General features: G+C 42.7%; 1 protein-coding gene across 1 annotated transcript; it reads right to left on the bottom strand.

Annotated features, from left to right (window-relative positions):
- Positions 1-6874: 6874 nt before the first annotated feature.
- On the bottom strand, positions 6875-26386 carry TMPRSS11E (transmembrane serine protease 11E). The gene is made up of 11 exons (XM_062620642.1): positions 25803-26386; positions 25001-25762; positions 17309-17432; positions 16770-16885; positions 16306-16373; positions 14539-14702; positions 13533-13571; positions 11693-11873; positions 11223-11491; positions 10199-10341; positions 6875-9795 (listed from the first exon to the last, which is right to left on the bottom strand). Exons 2-11 carry the CDS (start codon positions 25091-25093, stop codon positions 9634-9636), a joined length of 1359 nt encoding a protein of 452 aa, XP_062476626.1. The 5' UTR covers positions 25094-25762; positions 25803-26386; the 3' UTR covers positions 6875-9633.
- Between the last annotated feature and the right edge of the window lie 648 nt (positions 26387-27034).

The raw sequence follows: 27034 nt of genomic DNA, 5'->3' as shown, positions 1-27034 counted from the left end.
GACACTCAGATCAGCTCCGCATCAAAGAGTTCCTCAGGCAGAGATGGACAGAGCAGATAAACCAGCCCAGGCAAGATGACTTGTTCTTCACCACAGCAGAACAGGAAGTGCGTGAGATTTCCCTTTTCCAGCACTCCCTTTCTGTCCAGCTTGTATCTCTACAGCAGGCCTTCTCCTGAGCAGCACCTTCTACCATACGCTCACTGCAGAACCCACACGGGAGACACACCACACTGTCCGCAGTCACTTGCCGCTTGAGACAGCCAACACAAAGGCTGAACACAACAGACACAAATGGCTTGGTCAGCCAAGCCTCATCTCCCTTGGTGCTCACTCCTCCACAGCTGTCCTGGACTCCCTTGGCATCAGGGACATGACAACTATAAGTATCCAGCCTCCTAATTACATGTTAGTCATTTAATGGTTGGCATAACCCCGCCTGTGGAAAATGCTTACTCTGTGAAAAAGGCCACCAATCTCCTTGGAATTCCCTTCTCCCAGCACAAACATGATTCTTCAGAGGTAGCTGGAAAGGGTTAATATGAATATTCCCTTCTCCCGGCTCAAACATGATTCTTCAGAGCCAGCTGGAAAAGGGAAAAGTGGATATTCTCTAGCAAGAAATTCTACACTTGCAGAATTTATTCCAAAACAAAGAGGAAAATTACCAGAAACGAGACTTCTGGTTTCTCATCTTCTACATGCTTAGATTTGTGCTAAAATGTTTGAAACATTTGGCTTTCCAATAAAGTCTCAAGATTTCACAGTAATTTTTATGGGAGCATTTACTACCTTCCAACTCCCCAAGAAAAAAACAGCAAGAGGAAGATTTCACCTAATCATAACAAGTTCTTTTCCAGCTTACCCAAAGATGCCCATTCACAAGCATTTCAATGAAGTTATGGAAGCACATCTCTGGACGGTTCATTTTAGGACTGCAGGAAAAGCTGAGAACTGCTGCATAGTATCTCCTGTTTCACTAATACGATCAATCAAATCAATTGTGTTTTTTTTGGCTTCTCCCAGCTCTCTGTAGAAAGGGCATCATTGCAGTTACCTACCTTATGTGGGGCCTTACTGACTGAACACACAGTTACCTGCCAAGTACTAGCATCCTCCCTGAGTATTCCCTTCCCACTCTCCAGCCCTGTTATTTTCTTTCTCAAGATTAGCAAAACTCAGAAAAGTTTGTGCACGAAAGAAATCCCTGCTCCACCCAGAAACACCACCCACCTATAGCAACTCTAGCACTCAGCGGGGTGCTGAAGATGATTACAAACCAGTTCCGTCCAGAAGTCGAGAAAATACCTTAGAATTCCTTGGTTCGTTGTTAGTTTTGTTTGTTTTTTTTTTTAATGCTGTGATCAGAAACCCTGTCATCCTTACAAAACACAGTCCGAGAATACAGACAAAAGCTTAATTAAGTTTGGGAGGTAAGACAAGAAAGCACATAGCGATTCCTGCACAGAATGGTCAGGCTGAGGCTGTTCATAGCGGTCTGCTCTGCACTGTTACTGGTTTAATTAGTATTTAGAGACTACTAATCAGGTGCCCTGAGTACCCCGGCCAGGCACACTGGGAAAAGATGGTTTTTGAAGAGTTTACCCTGCAGGGTGCACAGAGTTTTCCCTGATGTGCCCAGAAGCTGAGAGACCAGCTCTACCCATTGGGTCAGGTAAAAAATATAATCCAGCAGAAGCAGGTTTTAGCAAACAGCTAGAGTCTTAGACAGAAGTTACTTGAGATCTTGAGCTCTGCAACAAGATTTTGTCGAGATAAAGTGCATTCATTAGAAGAATATCGGGTTGCAAAGACTCTCAGGAGGTAGTAGAGGAAGGGTCTTAGACAACAGATGCAAGAACTTCTGGTAACTTTCAGAGCAGACTAGGATAGACTTTTCTGCTGTTACTCCAGAGTATGAATAATAGAGATATTCCAAAGACATGATTTTGGTCATGGTACAGGTTTCCTTACAATCGAGAATTTTTTGCTATCTGCCTAATAGAAATTCAAGTAGGTTGCTTTTGTTTTCAAATTAATTAACCATGAAAATGAACTGCCCTGGAAAACAGTGGAAAATCAGGAAATAACTTGCCTTTGCAGGATTATGCAAAATCAATTTACACATGTCCGCCAGCAACAATGGTACAGATAGGCCAAGAAGAGACAATCATTAAGGAACAATTTTCCTCACAGTAAATTAGCAAGTTGCAAAGTGCTGGGTATTACAGGGTTATTCAGTAAGCTAAAGGCAGTTACTGACCTTTTTAGTTAATACTAGAGAAGCAGTGCAGAAACTAGCAATCAGAGTGTGGGGTGGAAATGTGGAGAATGTGGGTATGCAGGACTTCGTGAATGAAAGTGTAAAAAGATGTAATGACCATTCTCTCCATTTAACCCTGCAAAGTCAGCCCAGCCAGTCAGACAGACTGCTTGCCTAAGAATACTAATAACAGACTACCTTGGTTTATGTTTGCATACTTATATAGGCTCCCTGGCTGCAGATACAAAGAATGCCTTGAGAGAAGACCATTGGCAAGCCCCATAGCAATAACATCTTTGGAATTTTGAAGCAAAGATGTTTAACATAATTGTCTACCAGTTACTCAATCCAGGCCATGAATTTTACACCAAAACCAGCTGTCAGTCATTACCTTTGAACTGAGAAGTGAATGTTCTTGCTGATAATACTTAACAGAACTGACAGAAGTACTGTTAAGTAGTATTGCCTTAAACAACCTGAACTAATTAGACCTGCTTTGAGCAGGGTGTTTGATGAGATGACCTCTGTACATCCCTCCCAATCTAAATTACTCTCTGATTCTGAGAGCATCTGATAAGACCAAACTGGTACAATGCCATGAAATCCTTTCCTAGGACAAATCCACTCATTTTGCACCACCATGTCTTGGCAGCTGAGTTATAGCTTCAGGCCTCCTCTTCCAAAAAACACAAAGGCACATTGCATTTGGCTTTCAAAATTCAGAGGAAGCTCTAAATGAGCTGCATTTCTTTATACTTTTTAACTTTAGCTGTAGACGCGCTGCACAAGTTTTCTGTTTTGACAAAAAACAGATCACAAGTTTATTATACCATGCTTGCCTTTGCCACATGAAATTCCCAGCCATAGATTCATAGAATAGTTAGGGTTGGAAAGGACCTCAAGACCATCTAGCTCCAATCCCGCACCATGGGTCAAGACACCTCACATTAAACCATGTTCCATGGCTTTCCATAACTGACAAATAGAAAACAAAACCAGAAAATCCACTAAAATGACAGAATGATTCTCTAGAGCCAACATCAGGCTGGGAGAGAAGCCAGGTGCTTTATCTTGAGCCTTGAAAAGTCACTCGGGGCCAGATCTTATTACATGCATATGCAGCTTTGAGATACTGAACGTGTGGAGGCTTTCAGATGCTACAGCAATGGCCTCAAGCTTCGAAGTATGCTAGATCCTGCCCTGGTTGGTTTTAAATAGTCCCTCTTTCCAGGCCCTTATAACAGAAACTGCTACACCCGTCTGAGCTGCAGCCAAATGGGCCTGCCCAGAATACTGACAACGCCCTTTGACAACAGAAGTCCCCTACTGCCAGAGGCATTAACAAAGAATTCATATCGCATCGCACTATTTGAGGCAAAAAGGTAGCGCACAGGTACCTGTCCAGCCCACATTTTCTTACCCATGTTGCCTAGCAATCTGGCTAACAAGCTGCGCTACATCCCCTGCACAGATCCTCTGGTCCCAGTCAAGATACACAGCATCTCCAAAGAGACAGGAGACCTTTATACGAATTAGACTAGGTCTACAAAGAAACATGGCACATTAAGATATAAATAAATCCCTTACAGGCACAGCTCAAATTAAACAAAAGAACATCAGCATTGTTTCACACATCGGAAGTGCTAGAGAGACCTACTGGGAGCACTAACACAGAAATCTGTGGAAGCCATCACACTCTAAGCAAGACTTTTCCTACATCTCTTTATCCCCAGAAAAGGCTTAGCTTGGATTTTATTTCATGTTATCTGTTAGCAGCTAACTTGCCTGGTAGAAGCCAGAATCTGTCTCTTTGAGATGCTTTCTGCCACAGCTTTCCAGCAGCATGCATGATCCTAAATGTGATTCTTGTGAGCAATCGCCTGATTTATCATACACTGTGTCAGCCTTTGAGACTTCATAGGCTAAATTAGACATAATGATAATCAAGCCCAAGCCCTCCATCCTGCAGCCATTTCAACTCCGGCTGTCTTTTCAACTACAGTTCAGGAACTGAGTCACTCTGACAGAAAAATGCAGCATGCATCACGCAGCATGCTCAGTACGGATTAAGGGTCCTACTTGCTTTGCTGCCTCCCTGCAAGACCTTCTAGCTGAGCTTCCTCTTGGGTAACTTGCTTTCTACCTACATGACACAGAATGGATTGTTCTCTCCTGTGCCCTGCTATTTTCATTGATTACTCAATCAATAGTAACAGTGCCAGACACATTGGGCACAACAGTGCCAAGTACTGCATCTAAGGGTCAAGCATGAAGACAGCCTGGTGTCTGGCTTTGGGCTGTCTACCACAGCATTCATCTGTCACAGAATCAGCTGAGAGACACTCAGCTCATCTGAGATAGCACCCACCACTTAGCTACAGCTATGTGCCATTCACTGAAGCTGCTAGACACTTTGGAGAGCAGAATCACAGAGTAGCTGACATGGAAAGGGGACTCTGGGGACAGCATGGCCCAAAATCCCTGTCCAAAATAAGGGTAGCTTGACCACAAGATCATGTCCAGTTGCTTTTTGTGTATCTCCAAGAATGGAGACTCCATAACCTCTCCTGAGAACCTGTTTCAATGTTCAAACACTCTTAGAGTAAAAAGATTTTTCTTATGTTCTCACCACTCTCTAGCATAGGAGACATTATTTCCTAGTATAGTCCCCCCATCCAGTCTGTCCACTGGGGAAAGAATGATCCCAGTTACAGCTCCCCTCAGTATGCAGGTCATCTCAGCTGGCCTGGAGAGCAGTGCCAGACTGTCTGAGTCACAACTCCAAAGGCTGCAGGTGATCCCAAGAGTGTGTGGAATGTCAGAGCTGCAGCACTACTGCTGGCAGATTACTGTATTGATTTACAAAGAACAATCTGTGGTTAAAACAGGCTCTGGATGCTAGACTGATGGTAAGTGCTTCATCAAGGAAGGGACTGCCCAGTGGCACAACTGGAAGATAGGAAGTGCAGAAGCTAAGAGGACAGACAGCACACAGCAAGCACAACCTTCCAGATTTACTGGAGGGAGGAAGGAATTCAGTATCTAATCAAGTGAATCAGAGACATGCTGTGTATTTCTTGGACCTAATCAAGCTTACATTAAACAAAACAATTGCATATTTGGGTAACAATTTCCCTTTATTGCACTTGACCCAGTAAAATGTGATGAAAGGGCTACTGTTCTTCCAATCTTACATCTTCCCATCCATGGGCAACCTTGCATTTCCTGTAATACTTCAGTAAAGCAGGTGCACTCCTTTTTACCCTGTTAGATAATCCCAAGTGCCGTGACAATCCCTTTGGCTGTTGGGTATTACAGACCAGAATCAATGAACTCCAGCATGTTTCACTCATTAAAAATTTGCTCTTCTAGCTCAGAATATGGTGCAACTTGTACCACGTTTTCCATCCTGATGGGAAAGGGATATGAAGAAATGTGGTAAGTGCCTTTTGATCTACAAGAATCTTCAGGAGTTGTCAAAATGGGAGGTTAAAGCAAACAGCAGCTGTATGCTGCTGCAAACCTCCCATCTATCAAATTCTCAAAGTTACTGCTGCTCTTTGCTATGCTGATGAGCTCAAAAACCAGACCCATGATGCCAACGTCTGGCAACCTGCCTTTCCAGCCTACCTTCCCACAAGACAAGGGCTTGTCTATAGTGTGGCAGAGAATCAGGCAAAACCTTCTCAGCCCCTTGCTCACACCCATAGCACACTGCACCTAACGTACATAAAGGGGAGCTTTTGATGCCAACTTTCTCATGGAGGAAAACACCAAAACTCCCTCACTGCTGCAGAGGCCTATGCTAAAAGTTGTACGGCTGTAGCCCCTTCAAGCTTTTCAAGACAATTGTGTAGCATCTCTCCATCCTCAAGGCAACACGGGCATGGTGCCTTGCCTTCATTTGTCTACAGAGCTGGAGCAGAGCACCACCAGCAGACTGAAGCACAAGGTTCTTACACAATACGATTCACCCTCTAGTGGTTGACACAAGACCTATTTACCTGCACACAAATTTGGGTAACCTCTGGCCAGGCGGGTAAATTCTGTCCAAGTCTGGATGGTGTTCTGCTCTTCTAACAGTTCTCCTCTTCTTCCAGTATGCTCTTCTAACGAGTCAATAAAACCAGATGGTTAAGACTACATAAAAGCCAGTACATAAATACACTGTGGAGGATCAGTGCAACATGTTCTAAAATGGAGGAGCCCCCATCTTACAGATATTTACCATGATGCAGGAAATTAACAAGTACATGAAACAGAAAGCAAATTTAACAAGTTTTATTAAAATTACATATAAATTACATTCCTATGTGTCATGCATGATTGTAGTTAGATACACCCCATTCTGCACTGAGTGAAAATGTTAATTCCTCTGAAAATGTGGCTGAGAGAAGATGAAGCTTGTGGCTTCATAAATAGGTGAGACTGCATCTTAAAAGAAACACAAATCTAATAGGCCACATAAAACAAATAAAATGGTTTGACCACCTGCATTGCTTCAGGCTTCCATAATGTCCCCACAGAAAAAGCCAGACAGTGCTGCCATCAGTGTAGTTTTGCCACAAATAAGGGACTTGGACCCATCATATCCCCAGCACTCCCAGTGTGCTTCTTGACAGTCCCTACTTACACTGCTTTGCATCACCAATAGGCTTCACAGCATGTAAACTACATTGCTTCCAGGAGAATCCAGATCAGAATATTTGTTCCAGTTGCTATCAGGAAAACTTCACAAGGCAGTACAAAGTAGAGGCTCCCAAAACAGACATGATGTAGACACGAGATCCTCTTCAGCCCCATCCTCCTGGCTGCACTGTGCTGGCATTCAGTGATTAAGGTGGATCAGGTACTATATCTGAGTAGATGCTTAAGGAACTAGCAGTTCTGAGTGACAAGTTCATTGCTCCTGCCTTGTGTGCACCACTTTGGAGGATGTATTTGCTGCAGCCCTTGATACAGAGCAACATGCTTAACACTTTCTGATTTTGTACCCAAGTAAGTGCAACAGGAATGTCCACAGATGCAAAATAATTTCTTTGGACATCTACTTACCTATTTTGGGGAAACAGTGAGGTAGCTGGGATTTGCAAGACTAAAACTGTTAAGTTTCCAAGTTATAATTAAATCCCTGGCATGGGGAAACCATTATGCCCTTTGAAAACCCAAGCCTAAAGTGCTTTGAGAACTGGAAATCCGTGGCATCCTGTAATGATGCTTTTCTTCATGAAGACCAAATTTTATTCTGTGCTGGTAAGAAAATTTGTTACCAGCAAGAGAAAACATAATTATATGTACTTGTCATACACCACTTTTAAGCTTCCTTTACAATAGACTTCAAAGCCACGTTCTGCTTAAGGGACTAAGATGAGATGTGCTGGGCCCAGACCTACAGAACTAGTCTGCCGTTTTTTACTCCTTATGTAGAAATTAAGCCACTAAAGTTTTGTTTCTGAAGCTTACAACATTCCACAAGAAAAGCTCCCTGAGAAAAAAGAAACAGAATTAAGTGCGAGATTCCCCGACACACACAAGTATAGAACACACAACAGCTGCGTACCCTCATCTTTCACACAGACCTTCTCTGGGCATCCAAATATTCCAGTACCTCCAGTGAGGCTCTACAAAAATTTGGTTCTCTGTACTGGCAAGCAACAAGATCACATAATGTGTAATCAAAATATTCCTGTTAACTCAATGGATTGCTGCTCCGTTAGGCAGCATAGACCAGAGGGGTCCCCTGAACTGCCACTGACTATGTCAACTGACTTGTACTCAATTTGGACAGCACTTTGATCCCAACACTGTAATCACTGAGGGCCTATTCCCCTGATTTTATACCTATAACCTTGCTGGAAGCCTGCTGTTTGCCTTATGCCTGGCATAAGATTCTTCCTTGCTTGTCATGCTGCATGAGCTCTGAGACTTGGCAGTGTGGTTGGTATCTCTTTTGCCAAGTTCTTTCTCTTCTGACCATAGAGGAAAAAGGGATCAATCTGAGTAGCTCGTTATCTAGCAACTAAGACCACAGCATTTGCTGTTGTCAGGATAAGCATCCTTATGAAGTGCTGGAAAGAGTCTGCAGACATACCAAGGAAAGCATCCTCACTAGCAACAGGCATGTTCTGCTGCCAAAGTGTGGAAGGTGTTTGAGATCTACCTTGCAGATGGAAACATGAGCTCCTGAGAACAAAGTCAGAGAGAATATGAAGTTTGTGTGGTCAAGATTAAATGAGTTACCTATACTATGGCAATGAGACACAGACAACTCTTAGTTCCGGACAGAAGAGCAGGATCTTCACATAAGATGACTGGGTCAGTCAGAAGTTCTGCCCTGCTCTGTAGGAGATAGGTATTTCCACCATAACACAAAACCTAAGCTTTTTTTAGGATGCAGCTGAAGATGCACACATTAAATTATGAAGACTTGAGAACAGCATTCACAAGAATAAGCAGTCTAAAAGGTTGCGGTTTTTTGGCAATGGTTGTACTGAGATCATTACAATCCTTCATCCTGCATAAAATGTCATGGAATTTTATTCAGAAAAATACAGTCTGTAAAGTTAAAAACAGAAATTAACCCAAATACTCTAATATGACAACAGACTGATATGAAGGCAAAGTGGGTTTTGGTCTTAAATTCAGTAATCACTCTCCCAGAAAACGCTGTAGTAGGGGTTGTTCATATGAAGCAATGCATGGGTGTGCATATACTTGTTCAAAAGAAGGTGGACAAAAGTTAGTGTTTTCCACTGATTCACTATTCAGGGCAACACAGCAAGATAAAATTCTCTGTTCACCTAAGTAACAGTCTGATGTGATATTAGGAACCAGGACTCTTTTAAGCCATCTTCCATTCTTCACTAGAATATGCTCCCTGGAATGATGCAGGAAAACCCTCAAGAAGAATTTGGGAGTGCAGTAGCTCTGGAGTCAGGGGCTGGACTGTAGCTGGTGTACAGACAGATGGGGCCTTGGGAGCACAGAGAAAATGAGTGGGCCACGTTTTAGTTACAACTTCTCTTGGATGCTGGGAAATGATTGTTTGGTCTCAAGTGCTTTGCCTGTGTATAAAAGTTGGGGGTAAGGCATTTGGCCACAGAGAAAAAGGGTCAGTATATTGCATATGGGTATGAAGGCAGTTGTCCCTTTGATAGATTACTTCCTGAACAACAGCTGTCACATGTACAAAGTCTGTTCCTGTTTGGCTATAGACCAAACCAATTTCAAGTCCTAGACTGCTCCGAGCTTGCTGGCACTTGTCACATGACCACAAGCTAAGCCAGCAGCTGTTTATAGGATAACCACAGAGCAGAATGTGTCAAAGGAATAGCTGCACGTAGCCCACAAAACTTAATCCACTGCAGGTTTCAGATGCCTGTTTTTGAGTTGATCCAGTTTCGATAATAAGTCACTCTTGTGTAGACTCCTGGTTTATTTCGCTTGCCACATTCATCTCCCCAGCTTACTATGCCCACCAGATACCAGATTCCTCTGGAGTTCGCATTCACCAGTGGCCCACCAGAGTCACCCTAAGGAGAAAAATGTCAATAGGCAGAAACAAAGTAAACAGGGTTCACCTCACTAATGGAAGAGAACAATGAGACTTGCTGCAACAGAGATCTGTCTCTAGACCACAGCTGTAATTCAACCTCTACACTGTTTACTGGCAACACAGAGGCTGACAGCCTATGTCTAAATTCAGTCTCTCCCTCTCCACACCCTCCCATCTATTCTCTCACATGTGCATTATATATAAACCCCAAGCCTTTAAGTGCAGACTTCAGGCCGTGAAGCATGAAGCTCTTCATTTACATTTGTCAAGATGTTTAACCCCCAAATTTAATCAAGATTCCCCAAGGTACATTTTATTCCTAGGAAACATCACCTCCTGCCCCTCCTATTTCCTTTTTATTAACCTATGAAGCAACTTACCTGGCAGGCATCCACCTCCCCCTTCAAGTATCCAGCACACAACATTCCAGGTGTTATCGCTCCATTGTACACTTCTCTTCTATTACAAGTTGCAGTACTTATAATTTTTATTTCTGCTTGTCGAAGCTGATTAACACTATAGCCTAGAAAGAGAATTTGCAGACAGGATATGTAAACTATAACACTCAAGGATTAGGAGTAGTCAAGTTTTCCTACAGCTTTTCTGCTATTACAGGCAACAAAAAGGAGCTACCCAGCAATGTCTCAGGAAGAAATAAGGGGTTGTTTTTTTTCCTCCTCTTAAAGTCCTTCACTTGTTCCCAAACCTAACTTTTTTAGCTTTCATCCTCACCACATGCTCTTCAGCATAACAGACAAAGGGATTTTTTTACATGTTTCAGTGCTGAACTCAGATGTAGGCTACAAGATACGTCCTTGTATCATTGGAAATGCCCATTTGATTAATTGCAGTGTAGCTTTGGACAATCACTATGCACCCCATACACTACTTGTATAGTTTAATGGATCTCATAAGCAGATACATAGTCTCATCATCTCAGTCCTCACTGACATAGACTAATTTGAATGAAGCTCACTCAAGTCATCAGATGAAGACTGATTTATGACCAAAGAAAGCATAACTGATGAAAACTGTCATGATACATCTATGACAAAGCTGAATGGTGAAAGAGCGTACGTCAGAGCTAAACTCAGGTGGACTGGGCCAGTGGGAATGGAGAACAGAATGTATTCAACCAGCACAATGCATGATGCAACAAAAGCTGCTCTTACTCCTGTAAGGCTAACTTGTAAAGTCTTTCACTGTACTGTCTTTCCAACCTACTGACCAAGCCAGAAAAACAAGCAGCAAACTAAGCCCACAGGTGTATCATTAGCACATGCACCTATCAAACTAAGTCTAAGGAACCCAAAATGAAAGAAGAAAAGAACCCGAAACATAAAACTAACAGCAGTCTTCTCAAATACATATGTGACAGGGCATGGGAAAGCAAGAGACACTCACCATCATTCTCCAAAGCTCCCCAACCTGTGACAAAACAGGAACTGTTGTCTGGGAACACATGAGATGCTTCAGGGAGGCAAACACTGTGCACATCACTTGTGAACACAATAGCAGAGGCAAGTTCAACAACAGCCACATCATATTCATGATTAAGGCCTAAGCTGTTGTATCTTTCATGAACGATAATTCTTCGGACCAACTTTTTCTGTGTTGGAGGTCTCAGCAGAATTCCAAAGCTGGCAGTCCACCTCCTAGGATTTGTTCTTCCCCTGTAAGGTATCTGAGCTTATGTCATAGCCACATAAAACAAGATCCCTAAAGAAGCTTAGCTCACTGTTGAAAAACCAGACTTATTAAAGTTATTATTATCTTTCTGCATATACAAATATCAGCAGACCCCAAAAGGTCTGAGCATCCAAGAGTCCTAAGACCTGTAGGATCAGAAAGGTGCTGAAGTGCTGATGACTTACCCTTTAAAGCAGTGGGCTGCAGTCACTAGCCACGTATTACTGATCACTGATGCACCACAGCGATGGCTCCCGTCATACTGAATACTAGCCTGCCAGGGCCATTCCCCTTCCCGTGCACGCTGCCCACCAGTTATTCTCTCCTCTCCTGTGAAGGAGAATGCCTGTTTTCGTATTCCACAGCCTACCAAAGAAAAAACAGCTCTGCTTTACCTGATTGAGGGAAATCAGGGTGTTGCTTTGGGAAAGGCCCTCACAGCTGCAGGCAGAGGTATAACAGGGCAGGGTGTATGAGACAGCCTCCACCTAAACCAGTGCCTCCAGCAGCAGGGAAACCAGGTGTCATGGTCACAAGCATCTCAGGATAGATGTGCGGTAAATAAAGTTTGGTAGAAGAGTCGCTACTTTTTCCATTAAGCCAGTTTTCAGACACACAAACCCATAGGCACTCCCATGGGAACTGAAGGCTGTATATCTGAGACACTTGTGTATTTTCCCAGTTGTAGCTGTTTACCTGTTTAGAAAGATACTGTTTCTACAAACCTTGTTTGCTTTGATATTTGACTAGAACTGTACAGAGAGAAAGGTAACATGCAGTCACTAGTGTATCTGTGCATACAGGAACACAGGCACACATGCACTGATAACCTAAGCATTTACATTCATATAGCTTTCATAATAGCAACATGTAAGTTTCAACTAAAGACTAAACTCTCAGTAAAGAGCATCATCCTGAGGTTTTTGTTTGCCTTTAAGACTTCTTAAAAATCGAGTATGAAAATACTGAGGAGCCACCGATAACCACCACACCAAGGGGGCTCTAAGCTCCCACACACCACCAAAATATGCACAAGACAGACACTCAGTGAAGTCAATCTTTCCCTTATTTCTAACATCCCACCTGTATAGCAAAGTCAAGACCAACACAGTCAGTACAGCTTTAAGTGTCACAGAATTCCTGAAGACTAGTCTGCAAAAACCCCACAGAACCAAACAAAAAACCCCACCCGCAAGCTGGGCAAACAAAGAAGGGATTTTGTCAGGTCACCTCCAGGTCAGTTTTGACAACAGCAACAAAAAAATAACATCCTCTTCTTCCAACAGTTTACTTACAGCCACTGTACCAAGAGCACACGCATGTATTACTCAGATGGAAAAAAAACACCTTAGCTCCAAACCAGTTAATTCTCAGTCCATTTAAAGATAAGAAGCTAGTGTGCAAAGGCTCTGAGACCATGCAGGTGACTGATGGAGTCCCATGGGAAGGGATTTAAACTGTCTCCCCGTTTCCAGAGAAGCTTTAAGACCTCATGGGGGGAGCAGACAACAGGAGAGAGACTCAGAACCTGCCCCTCTCCAGGGCTGTGCCATTGCCTTGTTCTCACTATGGCCAGCTCTTCTTCATCTCCTACACTCTGGCCTTTCCCTGTATATTGCCAGGTTTAGCTCAAATCTGACAGACAACTATGGCCAAACCTTTCTGCAGAGATGAGGGGGCAAGAGGGAAAATGTTTTTGAAAGGATTCCAGCAAGAATCCTGGTTTTGTGCAAAGCTCACTAACAGCAGCTCATCTACTTGCCCCTACTTCCCATAATCAACATTAAAGCAACTGCTTTACACTTTTGCACCACCAAATCAGAATGCCTGATTCTGCAAACATTACAGAGTCAGCCTGACTGCAGGAAAATGAGCTGAAGTCTTCCCTGGCTCATGCTCTGTCTACTGCTCTAGTATCTTTAACGTTATTTTTCCAACTTGCATCTTAAAAGCATAAGAGTCTTGTAAACACAGAACCAATAGCACCATATTGCTGGACCTTTTCTATACAGCATTTGTACTTACAGTTGTTTAAAAGGTTGTCGCCTTTTTCCTTATTCAAGTCTGGAATGAAAAGCAAACACACAGTAAACATATTTTATACTGCTATGTGATTTAGCACAGATTCCCTCCCTGTAGCCAGCAAACACAAATTAAATAGTTTACATTAACTGTATGGATTGACAGTATGGTAAAAGAAGAAGTTCAGTTAAGCATCTGTTCCTCACTGAAAGCATAAGGCCAAAGGATACATCTTTCTTGCCTTAGCTCAAAGCATACAGAAGCAACAGATGACTGCAAATACATCCAAGTAACATCTACATGTATATTGCGCACAGCCACCAGCAAATGCCTACATGCATTTATTCAGGCTCAGTATGGCAACATGGTCAAAACACTCTTCACAAATCCTCAGTGCTGGGGTTGACTGGAGCTAAACTAACATTACTGATTTCTTTCCTACAAAAAACTGCCAGATTCTGATGGCAACCAGCAACAGATTCATGGGAGCGGATTACTGCCCAAGGAACCTCAGGTTTTGTTACGAACACTGGACACAACAATTTGTCAGATAAGCAAATGAGATACCAGGGAGTGGTATCTCTGTACATTTTTTTAATAGCTTGAGGACTCTGCATTCCAGTACCTGGTGATACAGGTTCTCATTCAATTCACTATGTGCCTTAAAGTAACCTGTGAGCCCATGGTCACAAAGTTGGGCCTTTTATTGATGAGTCAGGGAGGAAAGGACACGACATGACCTCATTCAACCAACAGGCCTAGATTGCACAGAGAAAGCCTCTGGTACACAGAGAGCTCGCTCATAAATCACTGCCAGCATGCTTTGGTTCTTTTAACGCTAATTCTTCCAAGTTCCCAGGCTGTCAGCAGTAATACAGCATTTGGAGAAGGCGAAAGAAGAAAGTAAGAACAGTCTGCATTTGCATACTAAGGTGACATTCATTACACTAAGAACAGCAAAGTATGAGGAACAAATTCCAAGCTGAAAACACAAACCTAAGCCACTTGCCTGTGAGTCTAAGGGTAGACTCGTCAACATTCAAGAGCGTGGAGCTTGATTTTAGCCTTCTGCGTAACACGTTGTTGACCTGACTCCAGCTTGTTGCCTTACTGTCAGCCGAGGCAAATTTAAATACCAGAACAACAGATGCAAGCACTCCATCAGCATCTGGGCTGCAAACCAATAACAACAAAGTGGTGTCATTCTCTTTTTTCCACCATTAATCCTCTTTGTCCTGCTGTGCACTGTATGCCTTCTTTATATAAAAAGAGGTCTGGTCTGCACTGATGTATAGAACAAATAGTATAGCTGTGCACAAGCGAAGGAAGATGATGACATGTCAGCAGGCAGCAAAAGGCTTGGTTCTTGCTATAACAGTGGGAGTACTCCCCACTGTTCCCATATTCCCAGGATTTTCTGGGAACTCTCATAGGCAGTACAGATGAGGAGGAGAGGAAGGGTCACACCCTTTGGCCTCAACACAGCTCACAGTCAGTAGGACAATACAGCAAATGAAAACCCTTTAATAGACACCCAACAGGCCATTCCTAACAGCCATTAAAAGACCCAGTTAAGAGCCACAGAAGTTAAAAAAGTCTTTTGGCATTTCTTTCTATTTAAGTCACTTGTCCACTTATTGGTCAGTTAGCTCTATTTATCTGGAGACAAAAAACTCAATAGCTTGAGTTACCTGAGCAAGGCACAATCACTTACTGTCAGTATAAAATACTGGACCCAATATTTTAGGCTAGCAGTCTAAAGAAAAGCCAGCTAAAGCCTAGAGGGAATGACAGCAGAGATGCAGCTAAGCTGGTCCAGTTCCTAGTTAAAGATACCTACAACTTATCTGTAGCAAAAACAAGCTTGGATGAGATACACTGTTTGGTCAACCTAAAAGGTTTGTAGTCAAGATCCCAAGTTCTGCAGTTTCAGTTGACATACAGTATGGAGGCTTTTCAGCTGACATACAGTATGGAGGCTTGTGGAAGAAACCAACAGCAGAAAACAGTGTGGAACAGTTTAAGGAAATTACTCATTCCATCCAGAGAGAGGTAAAGGCAAGAAAACCCAGAAGTGCTGTGGAGAAGGACATTTGTGGGAAGTCTGGTATTCTTTGCTGTCTAGGAAAAATACTCCACAGCAAAAGCAAGCCTTATAGAAATATATCTCCAAACCAAAAGTAATGTGAAGGAGAAGGAAGCGATGACTCTTATTTGCTAAGAGCAATACATAATTACTGCAGAGACAGGAAAGGCTTAAAAACTCTTCAACAGGACCTTTATACCTTTTTGCCCCACTTCTTTCCCTCAGCTCTGTATCCAGGTATCTCACATTGGAATCATTTAGTCCTTCAGAACTTTTCAGAGAGGGAGGAGAATAGTCATCTTCTGCTGTACACCATGAAAACGGGTAAACACCAGCCTGAGTTTCCATAGGAAGAATTAAGTAAAATAAAGAGCTGACCCTGCATCTCTCAATCCCTTAACTAGTAGTAAAAACTGGGATCACCTAGTAACTTGGTTACTGCATCACAGCCATAAACAACTGGTAATCAATCTGCAGAACTATAAGGCAAATTTCTCTTCCGTGCTGACCTCTGAATGTAACTGAGCTCTCAGTGTTGTTAGCACTGAAGGAGAGCAACAACCAGCCAACTTAGTCATGCTGCTGGTGTAATCCAAGCATAAACAACCAGGCACGCTCCATATGGTCAAGCAGAAGGAAGAAAGCATATTTATCACACCCCTCCTTATTCCCGACATTCACATTACTTACCTTAAGCTGACAACATGGGACCTGATGTACCTTCTACTTAGAAAGGACCCATTGAATATTGCAGACATCTGTTAAGTAAAAAGAATGTGTTAAACCACACCTGTAATATGTACATGCTCTCAAGATATAGCAGTCTCATGAGCCTCTGAAACACAAGAAAATGCCTTCAGAATTCCATCTCTACACCAAAGATCCTAAATATTCACCAGAGGGTAAAAATCAAACACCTGAGTTGGCCAATTCTGTTGTCCTTTCTGCTCTGTGGGTGCCTGTTCCACCACAGAGCTACTGGAACAGACAGCACCTGTGCTTACCATCTTCTTGTGCACAGTCAGCAATGCATCTCTAACCCACTATAGCAAGATTTGAAAGGTAAGTGGCGTAAGGATGAGGCACAATCACCTCTATTTCCAATCAGTCACAGACGCTTCACCATAGGTCAGGCAGAAACAGAAACAGCTTACCATGGTTTCAACTTCTTGGCTCAGGTGCCTGAAGTCTTCTGTGGTTTGCCTTTCATACTGAGGGTCATACTCAACATTGGTGACTAGGAAAGTTGCATTGTAATATCGATCCTGATCTAGAGAAGAAAAGCGAAGGTGGCTGACCTTCTGCAGTACAATTCAGACCGGCACAGTATGTCACAGAGTATGGCACAAGTAAGGTTCCCAGGCTCTGGCTGTGACCCTGTCAGCTGTGGAATTACAGCTTTATCAGCACTTTGGGAAAAGGGGGCTCTGGACAATACCCATGGAGGCACTGGGGTAAGACAACAAACTAAAAGAGAGAGAAACTTAAAATATTATTTATTTTAAGCAGGGATTTAAGTATTCTTGTAGGTTTTCTTATCAATTCAGATCTTGAATACGGTGTAGTAAGTTTTCTCATGCAGATTCTATACCAGGGGTGAGCTGTATACCTAAATCATCATGCAAGACCACAGTAGGAAGTGAAACACAACAGATCCCTGACGATTTGAGACAACAAAGACTGGTGCACTTACCACGACATAAAAAGTATGTAGTCAAGCCAATGATGAGGGCTAACACCAATATCACTGACACAACGATGACTGCCATCTTCCATGGCTCCATACGCTTTGCTGCTCTGTCCATCTGGATCACTACCTACATTGAAGAAAACAATATGGAGAAATCACTCTATTGCACAAACAATAGCACATCCTGAAACAAATCATATCTGGCACAGCTTAACTCATCTGACAAACCTCACAGAATGAGGAAGGTTGGGAAGGACCTCTGGACCCTGTGAGTCTGACCTTCTGTTCAGACCAGGTCCCACTATGGCAGGTTGCTCCAGACTTTGTCCAGGCAAGATTTTTGTATCTCCAAGGACAGAAACCCTCCAGTCTTCTCCTAAGACTTGATCCAGTTCCTGATCAAAAGCAAAAGCATTTTCTTTGTATCTAGTAAGAATCTCCTCTGTTCTCACTTGCTTTCATTGCCTCACATGCACCCCTGAAAAAGCCTAGAGTTGTGCAGGTATTGCTAGTAGAGACAATTTCCCATTAAGAAATATTAAACAGATTTCAAGTGCAGCTGACTGCCCACACAGGTGCTTAAACTGAACATAAATGTAATAATTCATGCCTGATTAAATAAATTCTGAACCAAGAATAATCTAGGTTACTGGAGATGCCATATAATACACAGCTTTGAGTTATTTTCAGTTGGCATGAATAGCAACATTTATTGATCTCCTACAGGGTTTAGGATTTATTGCACCAAAACCACACATACATTGTAAGAGACCACATCCTGTTTCCTGCCAGACAATCTGCCAGAGGGGAGAGAAATAGCTACTCGTGTAAATGTGATATGGAAATAAGACCTGGACTTTGTGACTCACTGAAAGCCAACAACAGACCTGTAAAAAGGGTCAGGAACTTTGCCTACACATGGACAAAAAACACATAAGCATTTTTCTTCCACTTATGTCCTCCTTTGCAGCATTAAGCAAGAGAACATGAGGATAACTGCATTTGCATGTGCTCTCAGGAGCTTTGTTGTAGGACGGTGCAAAGCCTTAAGCACAATTATTTCAGATCCCCAGTAATTCCACAGCACGCTTTGTAGTAACTGTTGTATGCCTCTCATTAAGTCCCTACGTCAATGGGCAGCATTAGTACAGGGTAACAGAAAAACACATGGGATAACTCCTCAAAGGTGCCTGGAGTGACAAACAGCAACAGCCAGCTCTGGGGAGGAGGGACTCTGCTGTTTACCATGCTGTTTTACACCCACTGATCCATGTTTTGTATTGCTGTAGACCAGACATACGAAACACAATTTTCCTCTTTCCAGGCACTGCCATTTCTGAGCAACACCTCAGAAAACACGGGCAGGAAGGGGCAGAAAGGAACAAAGAGAGAGAGTAAGTCTTTGCAGGTTTTTTGACTATAAGGTGGCAAAAAAGAAATCACAGTGAAAGCAGAGCCCAGGCTGGCCAAAATTACTTTCTCTGGAAAGTACAAGCTGCAGTAAGCACATAATATACACGCACTAGAGCCGAACTGTTTCCACAAAGCCTTGACTTCTTACCATTTAGACCTTCACTATATACACTATCAATTACCTCTGAGGGTTTCACAGATGCAGATATTCAGATAAAAACCTAAGACCAGTGGTACTGTCCTGCCTCAGTTTCTTTAACATGTTGCAGCTTCCGATGGACCATTCCCATCCTCATCTCAGTCTTTTCACAGTCCCATCTCATGGAATTGGAGCATACTTTATCAGCAGTCAGTTACTGCCAGTTACATGGAAGTCCCTTGGCTAACTACAACAGTCCACTATGGTAAGATGATTCTGCCTCTCCTTAGCTAGCCATCTCTCATGTTTTAAAAGATTCTGCTTTAGCATCTCACTTTGCCCTCCTCGCTGGAGAGATTTTGCTCTCCATCCTGAGCCCCTGTCACATATCTCAATCAGCCTGGTTCTCTATGCTTCAATCAGCCCACCCCAGCATGCTCCCACCCAAACAATCCAAGCAACATCCCTCCATTGCTCTTAACAGAGAACACACAGCACAGCTCTGATGGTATATGGCTGGCCCTGCAGATACTGAGGCAGCAGCACTCCTGTTTCATACAGTTTCAGTTTCTTAACTGTACACAGATTTCCTCAAGATATGGCCTTCTGCCTAAGCTATGATAGGTATAGACTCACACTTGAAAAACGAGCACCTCATTGCCTGTGGGACCCATGCTCTGACAACCAGCATTGTCCTCCATTTCAATCTGTCTCTATTTCCTTTTCATGCAAATAGCAGCTACCTCAACAAACACTGGCAGCACAGACCCCCTCCTCCAACATTTCAGAACTGCTTACTCTCCACAGGTCTTAGAGACTTGTGAGGGGAAACAGACACTTGAGGAACTGCTGCAGTGCTGGTGGAAATGGAAACATGGGATATGAGGGATAAAATCCTCCTCGGTTTCCAATACTGATTCAACTTTATTTTTTTAAAAGAAAGCAGTTTAAAGGATGCACTTCTGTAAATTTCTACATCAGAATCAATCACATAATGGTTTGGGTTGGAAGGGACCTTAAACATCATCTAGTTCCAACCCCCCTGCCATGGGCAGGGACATCTTCCACTAGACCAGGTTGCTCAAAGCCCCGTCCAACCCAGCTCTGAACACTGCCAGGGATGAAGCATCGCAACTTCTTTTTACTGTGTCCCGCACGGTATGGGGCATCACATCCTTCCTTTACTGTGAGGATAGTGAGACACAGGAAGAGGTTACCCACTCCTTATATATAGTCTAAAACTACCCTCTTTCAGTTTAAAGCCATTACCCCTTATCCTAGCACTACTTGCTCTTATAAAACATTCCTCTCCAGATTTCCAGTAGGTTCCCCTTTAGGTATTGGAAGGCTACTCTAAGGCCTCCCTGGAGCCTTCTCTTGTTCCGGCTGAACAAGTCCAACGCTTTCAGCCTATCTTCATAGGAGAGGTGCTCCCCTCTCCTATGATCCAGCCCTCTAATCATCTTCATGGCCCTCCTGTGGATTTGCTCAAGCAGGTCCACGTCCCTCTTGTGTTGGGTGCCCCAGAGCTGGATGCAGTACTGCAGGTGGGGTCTCATGAGAGCAGAATAGAGGAGGAGGAGGATCACCTCCCTCAACCTGCTGGATATGCTCCTTCTGATGCAGGCCAGCACATGGGCTGCAAGTGCACATTGCCAGATCATGCTGAGCTTCTAATCAACCAACATCCTCAAAGTGTCAACAACCACCTACAACCTCATGTAGCTAATTAGTACAAATTAAAATGGAAATGCCTTTTCAAAAAGAAAAAGGTTTTCTGCTCTTTTTGTCTATTTTATCAGCAGACATGCTCGTCACCAACTTTGCTGAATGTCAGTAAAGAATAACTATTTTTAGCCTTTTCAGTAAATACCTAATCTTTTACCACCCATTTCAGGAAATCAGTATGAATGTAGGGAATAGTCTTGTTTCGCTCAAAATTAGGTATCCTTTACTCTTTGAAGAACAGCTCGACTACAGGCAACACCAAATGTGTATTACTTGTATTAGAGCAGCGTATATGTCCAGTAGTGTCCAGGAGTTCTAGCCTTTGATACTTGTATGCTAGGGTCTGTACCCATGAAACAAACCACACTCGCAATTAGGTCTAGTTTTGAGCCTACCTCTGCTGAAACCTACTAGGATGTTTAGGGACAGTTCTCACCCAGGTTATGTGCACTCAGTCCATTCAGTTATTAATCACATATATTACACCTCCAACTCACTCTTTTGCTATTATGTCATGGAGGGCAGGATTGTCATGCTTTACCAGAAGGACAAGGATCTCTGTGCTGGGGACATCTATCTCTATAGTTAAATAGTTCAGTTGCAGGTGGATCTCCCTGTTTAGGAATCAGACTTCTGCATGGTCTTATCTGCACTCTAGTAATCAAGAAAACTCTGCTCCACCCAGCAACACTCACCAGCCAGAGAAACACTGATCCTCTGTGGTGCTGATGAATACAGAGGCAGAGATGATCTCATCACCTTCAACCACAGATGCATCCTTTTTTTCTTCTGTGGCAAGGAGGCACTTCTTAATGGCTACTTTTGCTCCTCAGAAGACACTCCCCAATACCACAGCTGTCTGTGTAGATGCCTCCCAGAGTCAGGTGTTTTTGTACAGCCTCGTATTTCTTGCTTCTTTATGCCACATGCTTTGATTTTTCGTTTTACTGCCCTAACTCTATTATGCTACAAATTAACTCTCAGGAAGGAAGACAAGGGAAGTCAGGTAACAGTAATGCATTATCCTCTGGTATGGATGAGGATAACTGTTATTCCTCCAGAGCAAACCTTAATGATACCAGAAGCTAGACTCCACTGGGAGACCTCAAAGGCTGAGTCCTCTCTACTCTAAAAACCACCTCCTCACAGTCTGGATCCGATAGCTGTCTGCAGTGAATTAGCGAGAGTTTCAAACCCAAGATCTTTTAGTTCAGTACAAAACTTCTTGTCTTGGCAATACTATGGATGAACATCAGACCTCCTATAGTAACCTCTGTTCTCATTTAAAACAGGCTTCATTCCCAACAGGAGCCCAAAACACATCCATGGAGACAGCAGCATTTGACAATTTCAGAGCATAGTTCATTTGGTGCGTAAACCAAACTATTCATTTTCCTAGTTTACGCACTTTGGCTCTGACCCATAGAATGTGTTTTGATCACTAAAAAGTTAAACCATACTGAAGGCATTTCATTCGAATGCACTATTTTGGAAACAGCTGTTTATACAGAGTTAAAGTATTTTAATCACAGTGAAGTTATGTTTAGAGAGAGATATATTAAATCAAGCCTCAGTACGGGATATTTTAATACGTGCAATACAGCAAGAAATAAAGTTGCATTAATAGTTATTGGTACATTAGGAAGAAGATCTGTACTGAAATTTTCCTAAAATTGTCTGGTCTTCCTTGTGAAACCAAGAAGAAAACAGGACCTTCTGATCAACCCCAATTGAATTCCCTACCTTCCAATTTGGCACATATACCAAAAAGCAAAAGACAAGCACAATACACAGGTTGCAAGCTGCTTTTCCCCTCTCATCCTTTACCAAACTCCCTAAAAGTTCATTCACAATGCAAATGATCAAAGTTTGGCTCCCACCCCCTGCCTGATAGGATTTGATTCACTATATTGGGCTTATCCATCTCTTCTGGTAGAGCTACTGTGTGTTATAAAAGCCTCAGTAAGAACAATACCAGAAAACTGATCAGAAAATGTCTGTTCAGACAAGTAAAGGAAGTGTAACTGTAACCTAAAAGGCCCTAGTCACTGAACTGCTGGATAAGCAGGGAACAGCTACCCTGGGTTTTTATATAGATCTGCTCTTGACATTTTTTGACTTCTTAAGCTAAGTCCTCACAGCATCCCCAACCTAGATTTGCTTTTAGATTAATCTAAACCACGTTTTCTGGCACTAGCCGTTTACTGAAGGGGTTTCACCATGCACTGAACAGAAGAGGTTGCATATTTTCTTCCACTTGATCTGCTGCTGGCTTCCTATAATAAATTCATTATTATATTTTTTATTTTATACCCCTGTTCACTCATACTCCAATACTCTCAGAAGAGCCAGTGTCAGAGCTTGGATGGCACATCTGCTGATGACGGTCTCTCCACATTTATAGCCATGACCAGTTTTTCCATTCAAAGATGAATTCAGGCACATCTCTATAATCATTCTTCCTAGGAGTGGGACTTTTCACGAGACAACTGAACAGACTAGTCTGCTAGCCTGGTGAGTGCACTTTGAAAACCCAGACTAGGTCCCTGAAACTACCTACCTTGGCATAGTGGTTGGAAATACATCTGTCTTAGTCCAGCAGTGCTGTAGCAAAAGCAAAGGGCCATGAGGCAAGACATGCTATTTCTGCTCCCACCTTTGCCACAAACAATCACACCAACCTAATACTACTCCTCTCCTCTCGTGGCATACTTGGGACAAACACTTCTAAGATAATAGGACAACAACCTCTACTCTTTGGGCATTGAAAAAGCAGCAGCTAGTGCCTGAGTACCATACGACCCTTGCTTGGATGAGGTCAGTTACCAACCTCAGTGACTCAGTGCTTAGTATCTCCCAAGCTGATACAATGGAAGACTTCCAGACACTGAAGGGATCTACTGAGGGAAACAAAACGTGTGGTGTTCTATGCGTCATGCTGAATCAGTTGATCTCCCCACACCCTTGAACATACCACAAAAACGGTAAGTGCTGCATGCCACCCCTTTGCAGTCAGATAAAACATCACTAATGTATTTGCCACTACTAACTGAGCTCCTCCTCAACCACCCAATTCTAAGATCTTGATGCTTACCAAGAGCACACTTCAGCTGCGCAAAGACAACAGTTCCAAATACTGTTCTTGTCATTTGCATCAAGATTCAAGGGCAGCATTCAGTCTTTGTGATATATTAACTCAGAGCTTACCAGTAACTAATGCCATGATGCAAAATGCTGTTCGTATATTATTTGATCACCTTTGAAATCATCACAAAAGTTCTGTTGTTTGTTATTTTATCATCCATTTTGCATAGGGCTTTTTGGAGGTTACGGGCTGTTTAATTGTTGGGACAGAGCTAGCTTCCTCTACCACTACGACAGTCTGTGGAACATAACTAACATCAACAACTGAAATATTTTTGTTCAATAGAGCATCTATCTACAGCTGACTGCCGCAGCCAACATCTTGAGAAAGTCTCCCATGTTCTGAAATAAGATGTAGTAGAAGTAGGAGGGCTACTCACTACATAAGGACTTTACAATTTCCATGAACATGCAAGAGGCCATCCCGGTATATAGGAAATATTTAAGTACACGGCCACTGATTGCAATCAGTTTAGGATAAGGTTCTGCAACTTCTACATCATCTTTACCTTTCAGATTTTCATTTCCAGCTATATTTATCATAGACAAAATATCTTATTCTGTTAGTTCGTCAGTCCCAGATTATAGATCTCTGCTTTTCAGCCTTTGAAAATAGCTCTGCACCATATAGTTCTCTCTTCATCCTGCTTTGACTGCTTGAAATCCAATCCAGAAGCAAGACACAACTGTTAGAGTCCTTGTGGATTTTCAGTTTGATTTTCATTCCAAGGCAGGGCGGGTGAAATGGTCTGGTGCCAGATTTGGTGCATATACAAACCGATTCTGCACAGATTAACACTTCACTGGCTGCATACACAGCCCATGAAAATACAAAAAAGCACAAGAACCTATTTTTACTTTGTTTACTCCACTTGCCCTTTTGTGCCAGGTTATCGACTCAGTACTTGTGACTGCAACACATTCTAACTGTACTAACACAAGCAGATCAGAATTGAGGTGCAGTTATTACTCTCACCTGCTTCCCCACCACAACTTCCAGTGGCCATAGGCCACCTTAATTTGTCACCATACAATGCTGTAGAGGAGCTGAGGAACAGGTGGAAAATAAATGCATTTTGGGTAAGGAGAAAGGGTGAAATATCAGAAGGATTACCAATGCATGGAAGGCAGCTCAAATCAAAAGAAAGCTCAGAGCTAGCGCCATTCTCCCTCCGCCCTCACCCAAAGCTCAAACTGCTCTATAAACTTACACATGATATAGCCATGCTGCCCAAACTACCAAGAAGCAAGTCAGAGGCTGCAGCACTCACCTTTGGGTACCACTGAGAGGTCAGCAAGAAGCTCTTCTGTCTGGGAGATGCACTGTCCCAAATGCCACAACACACTGTGCAGCATCTCAGCATAGACTTGAGGCTTTATCTCCTGAATTAGGAAAGAAAGGAGTCATAGGCAAGTCAGAACAAACGAGTCCAGCAAGTCTCAGTGACAGAGGCTTACCTAGTAGTATGATTCCTCCCCTAAAACAACAATACACTTCTTTCATCACACCTTTCATCCAGGAATCCCAAAGACTTTTCAGAGCATTAACTACACCCTGCAACACCCCAAATCAGAAGAGCCATGAAAATTTTGCAAGGATGCAGAGTTTATTTCCTTCTCCAGTATAATTAAAAGCAAACCAGACATTCTGGGCAGGACCAATGCAGAAAATTGACATGTTCTAAAGAGATAATGTTAGTGCTAGGCCAGATACAGAGCTGACAAACTGATATAAATTCAGTGGCATGTGCCTCTCAACTCCCTTGAATTTCCTTGAAATTGATTATTTGGCCAAAAAAGAACATGCCCCAACAATAATGGATATATTCAAGTTTGTAATTCTTCTTTAACTCCTTAGATGTTGATTTTAATTGTGGCTACCTAGCCACACACATAGCTCTGTCCTGGTAAGATTCTTCTAGGTCATAAAAATTTGTGATAAATATTTGCAGGTTGTCTAGATAAGCATTTCTAATTGTGCTAGTTACAGCAAACCAATTAGCAAGTGAATTAATGCATGCACAAACTCTAACCTAAAGTAGCAAGTGAATTAATGCATGCACAAACTCTAACCTAAAGTAGCATTTCTCAATCTTTTCTTTGCAACCCTTTTTTCAATTTTAGGTTCTCAGTTCCACCAAGCCTATTAGAAGATATATATGCCCACATAGCCTTACACACAGATTTGGTTCAGAAGGCAAGTAAAGAAGACAGAACATCACAACAAAATATGTGTGGCACATATTTGCTTTGCTCCAATGAAGTTTTAACATCTAAGGACTCTTTTCCTCCACCTTAATGACCTTCATTTGACCCCTCTACAGCTCAGGAATCACCACATTAATAACACTCATGCAAATACATCTTACACATCTGGAACTCCTCCTTCGATGTTGTGTCAAGTTGCCAGCCAAGTAACAGGAAGACTGCCTTTCTGGGAAGGCCAGCTTCTTTTGAATGAAATGCAGGCTAAAGATAAGCCTCAGCTTCTCATAATTTGGATTCAACGTCTCAGCATAATTTGTTATGAAACACATGAATAGTGTTGATAAGGATGCACATAATGTAATTACTTCTCAACACTAGAACTGGAACATCCCATATAGGAACACTTCTATTGAGTCAGTCCAGATATGCAAGAGAAATACAGTCATAAGCCTAGCTAGAGGGTGACAATTTCCCAGGGTAAAGTATCAAGTCCCGTATGATTACCTGACCTAAGTGTAGGTGGTGGGAAGACATACTCATTCCAGGCAGCCCGTAACCTTCAGAGAAGGAGCTCTTTCCTGTGACTTGATCGGGGCACAAGTGAAAGACATACGCAACAGAGGCTTCATGGCAATCTCTGAATAGTCTCACCAGCCGGCAAAAAAAGCCCTATTTATGATGGTTAAGGGAAGAGGTTAAGTTGAGGAGGCTTTTTAAGGCACTGAAAAGCTCTTCCAGGCCTAGTGTTATGACACAGAGGTACCAAACTGATTAAAAATGTAACAGTTCTTGGGCTAATAATACTTCCCTGAAGCAGAAACCCCAGCTGAGAAAAAGGGACAGGCAATAGCCTTCAGTGGTTCAGTTACCAGGTACTCAACAGGTTTGACTCCTAACTCCAGAAACAGTGTACTGGTGTGCCTGCTGGTGCTACACTTAAAAACACCAAAAAAGCCTGGACTAAGTAGGAAATGCTGGGAAGGAGGCAGGGGTTGTGGTCCACCTGGGCACCACATAAAAGATAAATTCTGGAGGCAGAACATCGGATGCCAAAGACCTGGACCCCATCATAAAAAAGGAAGCAAAGTCTTAATACA

The sequence above is a fragment of the Pezoporus occidentalis genome, unplaced genomic scaffold, assembly GCF_034315485.1.
Source record: "Pezoporus occidentalis ecotype Australia unplaced genomic scaffold, CSIRO_AGI_Poc_V1 ctg222, whole genome shotgun sequence".
In the NCBI taxonomy this organism is placed as follows: Eukaryota; Metazoa; Chordata; class Aves; order Psittaciformes; family Psittacidae; genus Pezoporus; species Pezoporus occidentalis.
The sequence above is the reverse complement of the archived record's forward strand: the minus strand, read 5'-3'. Positions and strand labels throughout refer to the sequence as shown.

Excerpts from the sequence above, each read along its gene's own strand:
- TMPRSS11E (XM_062620642.1), bottom strand. The coding sequence starts at position 25,093 with ATGCTGAGATGCTGCACAGTGTGTTGTGGCATTTGGGACAGTGCATCT. Across the intron at positions 16,886-17,308 it reads TACATACTTTTTATGTCGTG|ATCAGGATCGATATTACAAT; the intron begins GTAAGTGCACCA and ends TTTCTTCTCTAG. Across the intron at positions 14,703-16,305 it reads TCCCATGTTGTCAGCTTAAG|CCCAGATGCTGATGGAGTGC; the intron begins GTAAGTAATGTG and ends ATTGGTTTGCAG.